The following is a 15,910-nucleotide window of genomic DNA, read 5'->3' as shown; positions in this document are numbered from 1 at the left end:
GAAGCAAAGGCCTAAAGGAAATCTTAGGATGTCAAAAAGTAGAGTTGAAAGAGAGAGCTTTCTGAGCAGAGAAATCAGCGTGAACAATGACACCAGGGTAACAGGAAGGGGTTCAGTTTGGACTAGAGCATGGAAAGTTTCGGGGAAATAAGGAGAGTTTGGGGAGATAAGGCTAGAGACATAAAATCTGGCCTTGGGGTGCCACTGAAGGCTTTTGGGCAGGAGAAAGATATAATCAGCAACTAAAATTCTCCATATAAACCCTTATGAATAAAATAAGCCTAACAAATCAATAAAAACTTGAAGTCACTTAATTCAGAGACCAGAAGCAAATATTTCTTCAAATTCTACCTGCCATTTATGAATACAAAATTAGGTATAGGGCCTTGGAAGGAACTGTGCAAGTAGGAGGCCCTGAAGTTTAAGTTTTGGTAGCTTTATGATAGACCTTTTCTGTACCTGAACTGTGCTCTTCTGTCTTTCAGGCATATAAAAGAGATATAAGGTATCTCAAGGGGTTTACAGCGCTCCCTAGGAGAGAAAGCATGCTTATTAAAGAAACAAGTTTTATGCAGGATGTGAATTTAACTTGGGTCCTGGAGGAAGATTTTAAAGGAGGGGAGTAATTTTTGATAGAATTTTCAGCACAAAGAGGTGGGGGGTAAATAAGCTAATGAGAAAAGACCTCTTCCCAACCCACCCCTGCTGGAGTAGCAGGTGTGTGTCTTTGGGAAGGAACAGAATACAAGCTAAGTGCCTGTGACTATGAACCACTGGAAGGCAGAAAACTGTACTTATGCAGCAATTAACACTAGCCCAGGCAGAAAATAGACATGGATCAAATGTATAATATGAATGAATGAAGAAGATATAGATTATAGAGGACATTGAAGAAATGGCAGAGGGATTTCAGTTTAACATGGCTGGCAAAGTGAAGTCACTGTAGTTCTTGAGGTGGGAAATGACAAGGTGGACTCACAAAAGTACATCTAGCTAAACTGGATTGCTAAATCCAAGGACACCAGCATTACTCACCCTCAGCTCACCTTGCTGAACTCAGCAGCACTTGGCAGAGTCGGCCACTCCCCATTCTTGAAGCAGTCCGCTTCAGGTTTCTGTGACTCCATACTCTCTTGGTTTTCTCCAGTGTACTTCACTACCTGCTTCTTTTCAATCTTTGAGAAACTGTCCTCCTCTTCCCAATCTCTGAATGTCAATATTCCTCTAATAATGAAAATTTCCAAGTTTATATCTCCAGTCCAGAGTTTTTGCTCCAATCTCCAGATCTGTAAATACAATTGGCCTCCTTGACATCTCCACTTGGATGTCTCTTAGGCATATCATGAAATCTTAACACTACTAGAAAAGTTCCTCCCCACTTTTATATCTCTGTAGATAGGATTAATAATCACCCACTTATTAAAGTCAGAACCTTGGAAGTCATCCCTAATTCTTCCTTTCCGTCTCCTTACATCCAAATCATCAGCAAATTCAGTTACTTCTATACCTAAAATATACCTGAAACTCAGGAGTCCTAAAAGATCTCACCTCTTCCACTCCTATCCACCTCATTCATTCCCCACAAGAAAAGCCAGACAATCTTTAAATAATGTAAATCAGATCATATCACTCCCCTGCTTAAAACTCTTCAATGACTTCTTATGGTACTTCAAATAAAATCTAAATTCCCACCACTTAAGATCCTTTTATGCATTAGGTACTCCTGGGCCACTGCCTAGGTGCTGCGATCTTGCCTCTAAAAATTTTTGGGACTAGAGAAAAAAAAGAATTGGTTCCAAAAAACTTGCAAAGTCAGAATGCATAAATGTTTGTGACTACATGATATAACAGGATGTCAATACGAAATTTCAACTCAACCTTTATAGTTTTTATATATGTTAATGTAGGATGTAGTTGTATATGTACTTGTTGGCTACAATATGGAATGTATAGGGTACACAGGGGCTCTAAAATGACCCTCTTTCCAGGCCTATAAGGTTCTACATATACCCATCAGTACCTACCTCACCCTAGTCTCATGCTACCCACTTGCTCACTCGCCAGTTCCTAGAACATGCCAAAATCTCTCCCATCTTTAAGGCCTTTGTGTTTGCTGTTTCCTTTTCTCTCAGCCATTCTCCTGGCAGGCTCCTCCTTCTCATTAGTTCTCAGACTAAATGTCACCTTTTTAAAGGGACCTTCCTGACCAATCCTTAAGTACATCCCCCACCAGCACTTTATCTCTGTCACTTTATTTCTTCCATAACACTGCTCAAGGTTTGTAGTTATTTTATTTACTGTTTATTCCATTTTCCCCTTTAGACTAACAAACTCCATTAAGGCAGGAAATATGCGTGTTTTTCTCTATTGTATCCTCAGGGCCTGTTCCAGTATCTGGTCCAGAACAAGCTTCAATAGTTACTGGATGAATGAGTAAATGAATGAGAATTTAATCTTCGAGGGAAGAGGGCCAAACAAGAAAACTGTTTTCTTGGACTCCATCTTGAGAGGCTGGAAGGACACATCCTCCTTTGATTCTAGGCACTCAGATACCTTTAAAAAAACGTTTAGAGATTTTTCTAACAGAAGTTTTGATGAAAGCTCGAGTAACTCACCCGACTGGAGTGAGGAGTGGGGGGAATCAGAAATTGGCCCAAAACTAGGTGAAGGGGAAGGAAGTGGTTTGGAGCAGACGTGTAGGCACGTCAGATTCGCACCCTCCGGGTCTGCGCCCTCTCCTCGCCGAGACTGTCACCGCGCCGGACCCTTTCGTCTTCAGCTTGGCTGGAACTGTGGCTTTAAATTTGAGTTCGGGCTCCTAGAACCTCACCCTAGTTAATTATTCATGAGGGAGGAGGGCACGACGGAGCCCGGCTGGCTTGCTATTCCGAGGGGGCGGAGCCTCCTCCCGCTGGGGCCCCTGGGAGGGTTCTAAAATACTCTTGAGGGCACTAAGGGTGCCAGAATCGCGGGCTCTTCGCGAGGGGGCGGAGCCTCCTTCCCGCTGGGACTCCTGGGAGGGTTCTAAGATCCTCTTGAGGGAGAAAAACACCTTCCGAGCTGGGAATGCGGGCTATTCGCGAGGGGCGGGGCCTCCTCCCGCTGGGGCTCCTGGGAGGGTTCTAAGATGGTGTTGACGTAAGAACGCACCTTCCGAGCCGCGTCGCGGGCTGTTTGGGAGGGGCGGGGCCTCCTTCCCGCTGGGGCTCCTGGGAGGGTTCTAAGATATCCTTGAGGCCGCGGAGGCGCGTGGGAGGCTGGGACGTAGTTCTGGGGCGGACTGCGGTCGTATGGTACTTCTTCCCGAAGAGAAAGCCTTGTGGAGATTTTTTTCTATAAAAAAAAAATTAAGAAATTTGAGAATGATGGAACAAAACTACTAAATTTCATTTTCCTGTGACTCCTTAGCTGGAAAACTATCAAAATCTGTGGTAAAAAGAGATTTTTTTTCCCCCAATATTTTCTTGAGGAGATAGTTTCATTCTTTTGTGGACTGCAGTGGATGGTAAAAAGTGCATCATAATGTAGTTTGATTCTTACATTGGCCAGTTTTTCTTATTGTGGTCTCGGTAGTTTATCTCTGGAGATATTTTGGGCTAATACCTTAGCAGATGGGGTGGCTTTCTTCAAAGGATTTTCTTATGTTAAAACAGAAATCCCGGTGAATTGCTGTTTGACATTTTTCCCTGAAGGGGAGAAAAAAAAAGTTCATCCAATAGGGCCCCCAGACCTTTCAGGAATGAGTGGAAAGGAACAGGAGCATTGAAACATCATTTTATTATTGTTTTGGCTTGTTATTCTCATTCTCTAGAAAGGTGAGAGAAAACCAAAAATAATTTGGGATGATTTGAAATTACACTTTAGGATTTTCAGAAAAATCTGCTATTTCCACCAAAATTTACAGCCTGAGTGAGGAAAAGAAAGAATTGTAAGAGAAGCCTGGAGTTTAAAGAAGTTGGGCTCTATTTTTTTTTTTTTTAAGTAATCTCAGAGGCATAAAAACACACACACAGTGGCTGACACACTAAAGTCACCCAAGTACCAAGTGTCATTAAGTCTCTGAAGAATCCACAGGCCCCACTCAAACGCTGCTTTACAAGGTGCTTCAAAGAAACAGGACAAATTCTAGGCCAGACTTATATTTTATTATAACGAAAATGCTTTAAAACATCTGTGAAAAATGAAAATAACCTTATGGATTGAATAAATTAGGATTCTTTCATTTGGTGGAATTATATGCAGCCATATATATATATATATATATATATATATATATATATATATGCACATACACATATATTGGTAGAAGTATATCTATTAGCATGGAAAGAAATTGCAACAATACTGACTGAAAGCAAGTTATAAAGTAGTATGGATAGGGTGACCCCCGATTTTCTTAAAAAGAAATAAATATTTAAATATATGTAAAGGTCTGGAAGATATAAATCTAAGTGTTTATAAGTGAATTTAATTTTGTTTAGCTGTATTTTGTAAACTTTTTGGCAATGAACATGCTACTTTGTAATTTTAATGATAATTTTTAAATATCTAATGATTATTTTTAAATATCTACTAATTTAAATGTTCCTTAAATGCTGAAGCAATATACTGTGATATGGTTTTAAAGGAGATTCAGATTATGCTTTCCACTAAACACTAAATTTTTTTGTCATGTGTTCAAATATATAACTAATTTTAAATTGACATAAGTTGATATGTAACCTTTTAAGATGAAGAAGTAACAATGTGATTTTAGCAAGTTTCTGCCCAAAGGAGAAAATGCATGTTGGTATGATATATTTGTAATTCTTTGATGAAATGCTTGAGTTGTTACTTCAGTACCAAGGAGCCTTGGATTTGTAGTTATGCAAATATGTGTGTGTATATATAAATATACATATACACACACACATACAAAAGACGGTGGTCTCTGAATTGGAACAATAAAGTGACACACAGACACTGTGTGATGCATAATGTATTTTTTTAATTATTATTTAGTTAAGTAAGTAATCATTGATTTTAATAAGTCCTTTAGCAGATAGTCATCTTTGAAATCAAGTTGTGCAGGCCTTTGCTAAGATTTATCGGTGACTGTTATCAACAAAAACTGGAATTGAGGGAAGAGTTAATTGTTTTTCAGTTATTTATTCTAGCCTTACTAGTTTTACAAGGTTTCAACTTTACTACTTATTTGTTTATTGTACAACACACTCTTGGTAATGGTTATACACACCACTTAATCTGTTAGAACTTGTAGATTTAAGTAGTCCTAAACTTAAAGTCTCAATTTCTTTATTTTTATTGCTTCTAACAAAAGAAAATGTCAGTACTCAGTTTTAAAGAAATGGAAATAACACTACAAATTTTTAAAGCTCCATTAATACTTTGATTTTTAGAAGATAAATGTAAAAGCAACATACTACTTGATAGATAAGAAATGTGTTGTATATTATTGTTTTGATTTTTTTGGTTAAATCTAATTTTTTTCTATTTTATGTATTTCTTTTCTTAGAATATGTCTCACTCAAATACATACAACCCATTTTCTACTAAAACTATTACTCTATTTAGAGTATTTGACCAAGTGATAAAGGATTTTAAAGTATTTCAAATGATGCTGAGATGAATAAATGGAATCAATTTATAGAGTGGAAAGCGCCATAAATTGGGCACCATGTTAAAACTTTTATAAATATGGAGAAACAGCTATTGCCCATCCCAAGTATCAGCTTCTTCATTAAAAACAACAGTAGCTCTTCAAGGCTTTCATTTCCTTCTTCTTTGTCTCTTGTGCTTTGTTTTTCTAACCAGGATGAATTTATGAGATAAGAAAAAGGATGGCATCCAGAATAAACACCAGCTTCACTTTGATCCCCAACCAGAAATACAGACGGAGTAACCGTCGACCCAGCTATTTTTCCAACACCCCTGACTCAGATTCTCAGCCCTTATCAACATTTGGGAATTTTAAAGCCTTGCCATTGGAAATATTCCAAATAATCTTAAGATATTTGTCAGGTGAGTTTTGTGGACTGTGATAAGCTACGGAAGACACTAGAATATTTTTGATTTTCTCAAGAACTAGTTTGTCATCTTAGGGGGTGCTAAAATTTTAATGGAGCTCACATTAAGTTTATTTGATAAAGTTTCAGTATTGTTAGCTAAGGGTGTACAGTGAGAAAGTATACTTAAACTCTTTAAAGCATGCCTCTAATTATGATATGGTAACTTGATTGTTATATTCCAAAATGTGTCTAAAGTTGTTGGGAACTGGATTTTAAACAATTAAAAATTTCCCTTTTTTCCTGCATTTGGGTTTATTATTATTATTATCATCATTATTATTAATGAGTTGACCTGTAAGTTAATAGACTGTACTAATAATGATGTTCTTTGCATTTAGCCCATTCATGCATATATACTTTTTTTTTTTCTTTTGGTAGTGAAGGATATCAGCATGCTGAGCATGGTGTCTAAAACAGTCAGCCAGCACATTATCAATTATATCTCAACCTCATCAGGAAGCAAAAGACTCTTACTGCAGGATTTTCATAACCTTGAGCTGTCTGGCAGGAAACAAGACTCTGCTATACTGAATCACTACAGATGTCTAGGTAATTTATGTAATGAGAATTGCAACAAATAAAGAACTATGCTGAATTAAGGAGATTTTATTATACAATTCTGTAATGCCAGCAGGAAATGGAATATTTCCTAAAATGTGCCTATTTCTATGATGCTTTTATTCTTCAGTGTTAATAAACTGTCCCTTGCCCTTATCTTTTAAGGATGAAAGGATGGATGCACTTTAATGTAAAATGTCAGGCCTCGTGATTTCATATGGATACAATATCACCTGTACTTATTGTCTGAAGTAGCTTACCAGTTTAGGAAATTGGTATATTTTCTTTACTTCACTTCTTGTGTATCTAATGAGTTTTATCTCTGTATTTCTTTTCCCTTTCAACCTTAAACTGGTCCTTAAGTATAGAAAAGAAATTCAAACATTATTTTGGAAGATCATTTATTCTCTTATCAGAAACTATAGTTTCCTTTTTTAAAAAGAACTTTACAGATTTATTAATAAATTATGCTATAATTAAATTGACCTTATCAAAGTTCTATGTAATCCTTCTCTTGATTTGTAGTCATTTATGTCTTTCACCCCATTCATTGATTTCATTCTCCCTAAGAGTGCTGATATTAAATTTTAATTTCAACTTGACTAATGGCACCAACATAATTATGAAACCACCTTATAATTAACCAAAGCCTGGCAGTAAAACCAAATATCAAGGGATGTTGGGATTTAAATAAAGGTGCTATGGTAAGTTAAGTGAACACTGCCTTTTTAGTAGCCCTAGAATGCCAGCTTTAACATAATAAAATAAGACCATATAGACATGTAAATACATCAAAGCATATTTGACAAGTATATTTAGTAATACAATGAAAGGTATTTAATGTGATTACAGCATTGTTGGTATCACTATTTATGATTAGGCTTAGTAAAGTCTATGACAGAATATGACAACTACTTTTTGCTACTTCTCATTATAAATATCTTTTTTTCAAACATCATTAGTTGTAGGGGAAGTCGTACTTGGGTAAGAGTTTACCATTTGGTTTTGATCTAGAGTAACAAACTGGTGATTTTTTTCTCTGTGACCAAAACAATTGCTTAAACAAAGCATTAAGACAATTTTGTGGATATTTCAGTTATAATGCAAATTTATGTTGACCTTAATAGCTTGATTTTAAGAAATGGTTTATTCATGCAATGACTTCAACCTTCCATTTAATTTTGATGCGGACACCTGGCTTATGACTGATTCTTCAGGTAAATGTTTGATGTATCTACCTTTCTTATGTTGCCATTCCTGTCTGAACTGTTCTTATTTTCAGATAATAAAATAACATTTTCAGAATCGTACACTCTGAAGGTTATAAATTTTAATTTACTTCTTCATACAAAACAGCAGATGGCTGGTGTGGAGAGAACATTACATCTGAATCTGTTTTTGTAGGAAAAAAAATTAAAAATGTAGTCTCTAAAGGGTATAGCAGAGCACCTGTGTTAAAAAATAAATAAATAAGTCAGCCAGTATTGGTTTCTATGACAAGTTGCAACCCTTAAAAATTGAAGTTTTGCATTAGAAAAGTCAATCAGAAAACAATTATTCCCCAGCTATGATATGTCATAGGACTAGAAGTCAAAGTATGAAAGGAAAAGAACTCAACAGCCTGAAAACCAAGCACTGAAAGTGTCTTTTTACGTACAAAAACGAGTTTTTAAACTCAGTGTTTAAAACTCAGTTCTGGCCATGTGTTTCCCAAACATAGCAGCTTCTAAAAATAAATTAGATTCCATAGATTCCAAAGAATTACATAAAGTAGTTATATTATGTTAAAAATAAAATGCAGAGAAGATGAAAACTGAATAAAGTCATGATATTCAGTGATACTCAGATATATATTTTTAGTTCAAGAACATTTGCCTTTATAAGAATGTTAACCGTGTATTGCCATTTTAGGAAAACAGACCTCTTACAGTCAGAAGAAACAAATCATACACTTCCTGTCACTGTAGTTCAAGTTAAATATCTCACTGGGAAATTGAAGTTTTGTTTTTTCTTTTTAAAATATCTCAACACAAAACCCTGTACATTCCTAACAAGGAAATTCCATAAAAAGATGTCTTTGAAGGTAAAGTTAGGTACTTATCCAATCTGAATATTTTCTATGAAAAAAAATGACTTCAAACTTTTGAAATTTTAAGTACTTTATTACTTTAAATGTTTGTATTTGGGAAAGGGATATAAAATCTCTTTCCCATTCTTTTTTTACTGTAACAGCTCTTAAATCATTTTCCTTTGTAGACATGATGTTAATTTCAGGAGCTACTGGAATCAGTTTTCTATGGAATAAAGACAAAATCAATTTTCCCTAGGGTGTTTTTACATTTTATTGTTGTGTCTTTTTAAATCAAAAAACTTTTCCATGTCTGTTCCATAGGTTTCACATTTTTTTGCAGGGTTTATGCCAATGCCTCTTATATGTACATTAGAGTCACTTTGTAAACACCATATATTTTATAAGTGTTTTGCACCCTTTCTCCCAAACTTTTTCCTGAAAACCAAATCAGCTACCAGTCCACTGTGAGATACCATATTTGACTTTGCAGTGCTTTACTAATATTCTTAAATTAATTGCATTTTTATTGTTGTTTTATCATGTGTGTTTCTTTACTTTCGTAGGTCTACTATTTAAAAGATGTACGTTGTTGCTGCCCACAAAAGAAAGGCTAAAGTACATTCACAAAATACTCGCAGAAGTAAGGTCATACTTCTGAATAAGTTGACAAACTTGATTTCCAGTTAAGATATTTTATTATTAATATCTTATACTATTTTTAAATCCATCTTTCGTTAGTAGGATTTCATAAATTAGTCCTAAAAATCAAATGCTAATCTAAGGCTTTACCAAATTACTCAGAGATTATAAAACACCAAATATAGTATAGTAGTCTTACTTACAATACCATTTTTATATATATCATTCAAGTTTATTAGGTTTTGCAGAGTTTAAAATATTTTACCTTGCATGGGAATCCTGAGGCTGTTTTGACTTGGTGATTTAGATATTTTATTAAATTGAAATAATTTCTGAATATTAAAATTTTATTGTTTAAATGTACAAAAATATAAGAAGTTATCTTTTATATATAAAATGATTAACTTTTCATGATAAAAGACTTGAAAATGTATATCAATGTGTGTGGGCATGGACTCCAGATAAGATTTTCAGTTTTACTGTACAAACCCAAACAGACATCTGACTCGGATGGTTCAGTTCCGCAAACACTAGTATGCAAACTGTTTCCGATGCGCTTTTTTCACATCAGTATTTGCATTGAGTTCCGTTCTATATTATTACAACAGTTTCCCAGCTATCTTTCTGCCATCCATTTCTTCCTTCTGTACATTCTGTACACTAAATCAAGGTTATTCTTCCTAAGACATCACTTTTATCAAGTTATCTTTCTTGCTTAAAAATCTTTTAGTGATTATTCAATTTCAGCAAGGTAAGGTCCAAATTCCATAGCTGGCATTTAGGATTTTCCCTGGCAATGCATCCTTACTTTGAGCCTAATTAGGCTGGTCGTACCTTTCTTGCCTTTATGTCTACTTCTATATAACTTTGCCTTACTGTTTTCCTCAGTAATCCTTTGCATTTGTATATCTGAATCTTAGCAATACTTTAAGAAATTGCTTGTCTCACATCCTTCATAAGTTTTCTTGATCATTCCCAAATTTCTTTTCCTTACTTTCATAAAGTATCTGAAATAGTGTTTATTCAGTCATTTTAGGCATTTATACATATTCTAACCTGAACTATTATTATAATTTCATATGTGTATGTCTTATTTTCCTTAATAAATTTTGAGTTCCTTGAGGACAGAGACTTTGTTTTATAATTCTTTTGTAATCCCCACTTATGTAATATAATGCTAATCAGAATGTATACTGGAAAAATTCTTTCTTATTTCCATTAAATTTGAATGTCAAACCATGGTACTGTTCCACTGAAAAGGAAGAATTAACAGTTGTTCTCTTCACAGGTTTCATGTTTTAAATTCAGTGGCTGTGCAGTTCCTATGCAGTGCTCAGGATTACCATGTTATGGCTTGTTTTTACAGGTACTTTGTTTAATGAAAGAAGAAAAGGAATGCTTTTTGAACTATTAATAAATAGAGTATGTAAATCTATCTTTTCATAGGTTAGTAGAAGTTATAATAATCTTAAAGAGAGTAAAATAAAATTGTGAAGATTTGAGAATGTATTAATCTGATACTGTGTTTGCTACCTCAGATTTTCTTCTTGAGTTTCTTACAGGTGAGAAATGTTTAACATTTATTTACTCTATAACAATATCCTCAAAATTTCCAGTCTATTGTAAAGACTAGAAATATTGTGGATATATATAATATATATAGTGAGTTTAAAGACTTGAGAGCTAGTAATTTAAGCTGTGATTTTAGAATCAACTGTATGCTTTTAAGAACATTACTGACTAACCTTTTATTGTAAACAAAGAAGGTAATAATAATGACTATCATTTAATGAATCCTTACTCTATGCCAGACACTTTCAAAGCAGTTTACGTTTATTAATTAAATTAAAACTTACAACAACCTTATATGATAGGTACAGTTATTATCCTCATTGTGCAGATGAGGAACTTGAGGCACAGAGCTGTGACATAATTTGTCCAAGGCTAAACAGTGAATCGGTAAGTGGTGGAACTCCAGAGCCAAATCTCTTAACCACTACTATACTGCTTCTTAAAGTAAAAACTAGATAAATATAGGAACTGTTCTTAAGAACATATTTTTTTAAGTTACTTGTAAGTAAGAAGAAACTTTTTGTGGAGGTTTCCCCCTGAATTCTCAAACTCTTAGGGATTCTGTGGGCTATAGCATTCTGTTCCTATTCTTCATGGCGAAGAACCTTCGTTCTCCCTCCACTGGCCTGCTTTCCTCTTCTTTGTAGTCATTTTAGGACCTGGAGTGTCTTTGTATCTCCCGTCTCATCAATCACTGGCACGTGGGGGAATATGATTCTGTGTCCCAGCCTGCCAGCTACCATCTCCTACAGGCCCAGATTCCAAAGGCTTAGGCCCTCCTTTAGCCCTCTTTCAAGTTCATTTTGTTTTGTTTTATTTTAATTTTGTTTTTGTTTCATCAGAATGTATAATACATTCACATGTATTCATGTAAAATTCAAGAGGTATAAAGTGAAAAGAGGTATAAAGTGAAAAGTCTCCCTCCCAGGCCTGTCCCTTGTCAACTGAGTTCCCTTTTCCAGAAGTAACCACTGTTACCAGTTTCTTATATCCTTCCAGAGAGAGTAAGATTAATTTTTAAACTGCTGAAATCCAGTCACCTTTTCAAAAACTAATTTTGGTGATATACCATTTGAATCTCCTTTCCATATATGTTTGTCCATTCTAGTTTGCTCAAAGATAATGTTACATTTTGTTCTAATTAATCTTATTTGCTTATTCACATCCAAATGTCATAAATAAATGCTAATAATTGTCACATTAAGATAACATCATTTTCTTTCATAAGCAGTATCATAAATGATAGCTGGAGGGAGTCAAAGGGGTTCTACTGTGGTCAATGGTCCTGTACTCTAAAACTAAGTCACAGTATGGTTGTGTGTCAGATATCTAAACCTGTGTTCTAAGGCTTTTGCCTACTTTGTTATTTTTCTCGTACTTCCAGAGTTCAGGATTCAGTACCATTTAGAACCCTCTGTAAAGATACTCCCTTTCTAACAAAAAATAAACTGAATTTTGGAGCATTTTTAGGTCTTGATTATGTAATGTTTCTTATTAAATTGAACAGTTCTATGGTGGATAAAAATTGCACATCACCTTGATCACAAGCTACAATTATAAAACAGTAGTGACTGACATTTCGACTTGATGTTCTGAAATTTACAATATTTCCTTTATTTTATTATCCTCAGACCTTAACAGCAGGTTGGGATGAACTTGAGTGCCATCGTGTTTATAACTTCTTATGTGAGCTGACTAATCTTTCCCGTAAGATGCAGACTGTTGTCTGTAGTAAACCAGGTAACAAACTGCAGTTCACAGAAAGCATCATATAGAGATTAAATCGAAAAAATGCAGAATTCAAACATGTATTTTAAAACAAATTGTGGCATACGTATGTAGTAAGAGGACAAAGAAATATAAGGGGAATGATAAACATTGAATTGGATAGTGGGGCAAAAAGGGACATGATTGGAGAAAGAGAAGTGCTCAGAGGGCAACAACAGTATTAATAATATTTTATTCCTTAAGCTGGATGGTAGGTACAAAAATTTTCATTATAGTGCTATTTAACCTTTCTATGTACCTGAAATATTTCATATTTTAAAAGTTATGGTATCCCACAATGAGCACAAGGCAACAGGCACAAGAATGATCATTGCAGCATTATTTGTAACCATAAAAGGCTGCAGACAACCTCAATGCCCATTGTCAGGGTGATGGGTAAATGAATTATGGTATAGTCATGCAATTAAAACCATCAGTAGTTAAAATTAATGAACTAGAGCCAAATGTATTGATAGGATTAAATCTCGAAACATAGTGTTGAGAAAAAAAGGTTGTCAAAGGATACTTTCAGTATACCATTTATATACATATTAAAATGCAAAACAATACTATATATTCCTTATAGTTATGTACATATGTTTAAAAGTATAAACGCATAGTTGGGAGTCATAAAACCCAAATTCAGGATGGTGATCGCTTCCTAAGGAGTGATATACAAAAAGCTTTAACTATAACTAATCTTTAACTTCTTTTTAAAAATCTGAAGCAAATATAGCAAAAAGTAAAGCTTTTTCAAACTAAGTGACTATTACACAGTATTTATTATAGCATCTCTGCTTTTCTATCAGCTTGAAATATTTTGTTATATAACAAATTGTGGCTCAAAAAGGCAGGTTTAGAAGCCCCGTGAAACAACGATAAAATTAATTTATCATTTCCCTCTCTTTATGAAAAACTTTTATTAGCTCTCTGCTGCCTTCAAAATAAAGTCCAAACTATTTATACTGACCTTTACATTCTGGTCTCAACCTACTTTTTTGACCTTATTGCCCACTACTCTCTGTATCCATAGGACATAGGCATATTGCTCTATTTGCTGTGTCTCAGACACCTCTTACACGTTTCTACTTCAGTGCCTTTTTTTCTCTGTATGTGTTTCCTGAAATACTATCTCTCCTTTTCATCCTTTAAGACCCAGTTTGCTTGATAGCTTCTGTAAAGCCTTTCCTGATCTCCCTGGGCCTACAGTAATCTCTTCTCTACACTTCTATGTCATTTGGCTTAACATACGAGGGGGTACTTATAATTGGCCTTAGATTATTAGTAGGATTTTCATTTATGCTTGTCTTATCTACCTAACAAAATTGTACACTCGTTGGGGAAAAGGACTTTGATTTATACTTTTTCTAACCTCATATTGTTGATTAATTGAAAAGGAAATAGAATTAATCTGCATTCTCCTAAATAGTGCCTGGCACTTCTACTCATTCAAAAAAGATTTCCTGAGATCTACCACATGCAAGCCTCTGTGAACAAGATAGCTCTAGAAACTTTCTTCATGGAGCTAACATTTTAGTTGGGAGAAAGGCAATAAACAAAATAATTACGGATTGTAGAAAGTGTTATGAAGGAAATAAAGAAGGTGCTCACGATGTAAAAAACAGGGAGAAGTTCTGACTTTAACTAGGGTTGTCAGGGAAGATCTCTCTGAGGAGATAACCTTTAAGCTGATCCCTGAGGATTAAGAAAGGCAGTCCATGGTAAGAACCCAAGTAGAAGGATCCAGGCATAAGGTTCATGAAGTACAAAGCTCTGAGGCACAAGAGAGTTTGATGTGTTCTAGGAGCTTTCAAAAGACTGAGGTGGCCAGGGCAGAATAAGGGAGGTAGACAGTGGTGAGAGAGGAGAGACTGGATCACCAAAGATCTTAACCATGGTTTAGATCAAATTCTAATTCAGAAAAGCAGAAAGGATCCAAACTTACATTTTAAAACACCATTTCAGCCATTGAATGAAAAAATGAATAGCAGAGGCACAAGAATGGATGCATACAGACTAACATGAGAAGCCTGTAATTGTTGAGTAGGTAATCCTTTGGTAACCCAAAATTTTTATGAAGAAAATGAAATAGTTCTTCCAATACAAAACTTGATGATATTTCCCTTTGGCCTTTTTCTGCATTTGTTTCTTTTGAAATCCAAAATTTTATAATATTCTGTTAAACATAAGCTTGTCTTTTGATTGACCCATTATTCAAAGTATTGATTATAAAACAGGAAGATAGTGGTAAGAAGATAGTCAAAACAATGAAGTTAGGGCAGTTTAAGAACAGATAATCTCTTGGTTACTTGCTATCTAGAAACCCAGTTTCAGATCACTCTGTAACCACAATGGTTAATATGTTGCTTTGACTGCTCTCCAATATGCACATCAACCTTTCTAGGAAGATGAGTTTGTAATTTTGTCTTCATAGGAAGTGCCCGGAAACTGGAATTAAGGATCAGGCTGTTCTGTAGAAATGTTTTGCTTGATCATTGGACACATCGTAGTGACTCTGCTTTTTGGTTGACTCGTATATTAAAACCATGGCCAATGGTGAATCAGGCAAGATTACTATATATCATCTTCGGGCCAATATCTCCTCATGATGGTGAGTACTCATTTTTCAGGGATGTATGTTCATAACTGGTTGATTACTTTCACTTTAGGAAGCTTATCTTTTTGTATTTGGTCACTTTCATCACTCCTAATGACTAAACTGTTTTCATGATTGTGGTATGCTACATTAACTGGTGCATAACTTCAGCTTCAAGGCAGAAGTTCTGTCATTTCTACTTTACCTAAAATAGATGCTTTTTCTTTTGAGAATCTTAACTCAAGGTTATGTTTGTTACTAGTGAAGATTAATGATGAAACAAGTCAGAATTGCTGTTTTATTTAATTTTGGAAGTATAATATGGCTTTTCTTTTGTTTTGCAAATTTTTTGCCTTTCTTATTGAGTTTTACATTTTTTTTAGTTCACATTGACCGTGTCAGGAGTCTGTCAGCTTAAAGTATGCTGACTAGCAGCAGGAAACCAAAATGGGGATACAGTTTTGTTGTGTGTAATCCACAAAAAATATTGGTCATAGGTGAATAATCAAAAGTTGATTAATTACTCTTTTCTGATATAAATGTTTGAAAGATTCTCAAAAACAGCAGGCTCTCTTTTTTTTGGAAGGATGTCAATAGGTTTTAATTTATGTTAGCAAGATTATATCAATTGTTTATTCT

The 15,910-nt window shown here is 34.7% G+C and overlaps 2 protein-coding genes across 5 annotated transcripts in view; one reads left to right on the top strand and one right to left on the bottom strand.

Moving 5' to 3' along the window:
* The window catches only part of LOC119513920, a 45,014-nt gene extending 42,161 nt beyond the window's left edge, over window positions 1–2,853 (bottom strand). Inside the window, exons 1-2 of one of the 3 annotated variants that reach the window (XR_005212718.1) lie at window positions 2,616–2,853; window positions 1,047–1,286 (exon numbers count right to left, since the gene is read on the bottom strand). The gene's annotated coding sequence lies outside the window, so the exon portion shown is untranslated. Of the gene's footprint in view, window positions 1–1,035; window positions 1,287–2,615 lie in introns of all 3 variants that reach the window. The other 2 variants (XR_005212716.1, XR_005212717.1) reach the window with 2 other exon arrangements.
* A 413-nt stretch (window positions 2,854–3,266) lies between these two features.
* The window catches only part of FBXO47 (F-box protein 47), a 32,338-nt gene continuing 19,694 nt past the window's right edge, over window positions 3,267–15,910 (top strand). For both annotated transcript variants that reach the window (XM_037810077.1, XM_037810078.1), the window contains exons 1-7: window positions 3,267–3,431; window positions 5,815–6,021; window positions 6,447–6,617; window positions 9,261–9,337; window positions 10,625–10,702; window positions 12,540–12,648; window positions 15,110–15,286. In XM_037810077.1, coding sequence (XP_037666005.1) covers window positions 5,841–6,021; window positions 6,447–6,617; window positions 9,261–9,337; window positions 10,625–10,702; window positions 12,540–12,648; window positions 15,110–15,286 — 793 coding nt within the window. In that variant the 5' untranslated portion in view covers window positions 3,267–3,431; window positions 5,815–5,840. The remainder of the gene's footprint in view (window positions 3,432–5,814; window positions 6,022–6,446; window positions 6,618–9,260; window positions 9,338–10,624; window positions 10,703–12,539; window positions 12,649–15,109; window positions 15,287–15,910) is intronic.

The sequence above is a fragment of the Choloepus didactylus genome, chromosome 18 (assembly GCF_015220235.1).
Source record: "Choloepus didactylus isolate mChoDid1 chromosome 18, mChoDid1.pri, whole genome shotgun sequence".
Classification (NCBI taxonomy): domain Eukaryota; kingdom Metazoa; phylum Chordata; class Mammalia; order Pilosa; family Megalonychidae; genus Choloepus; species Choloepus didactylus.
This window is presented reverse-complemented; position numbering and strand designations above follow the sequence as displayed.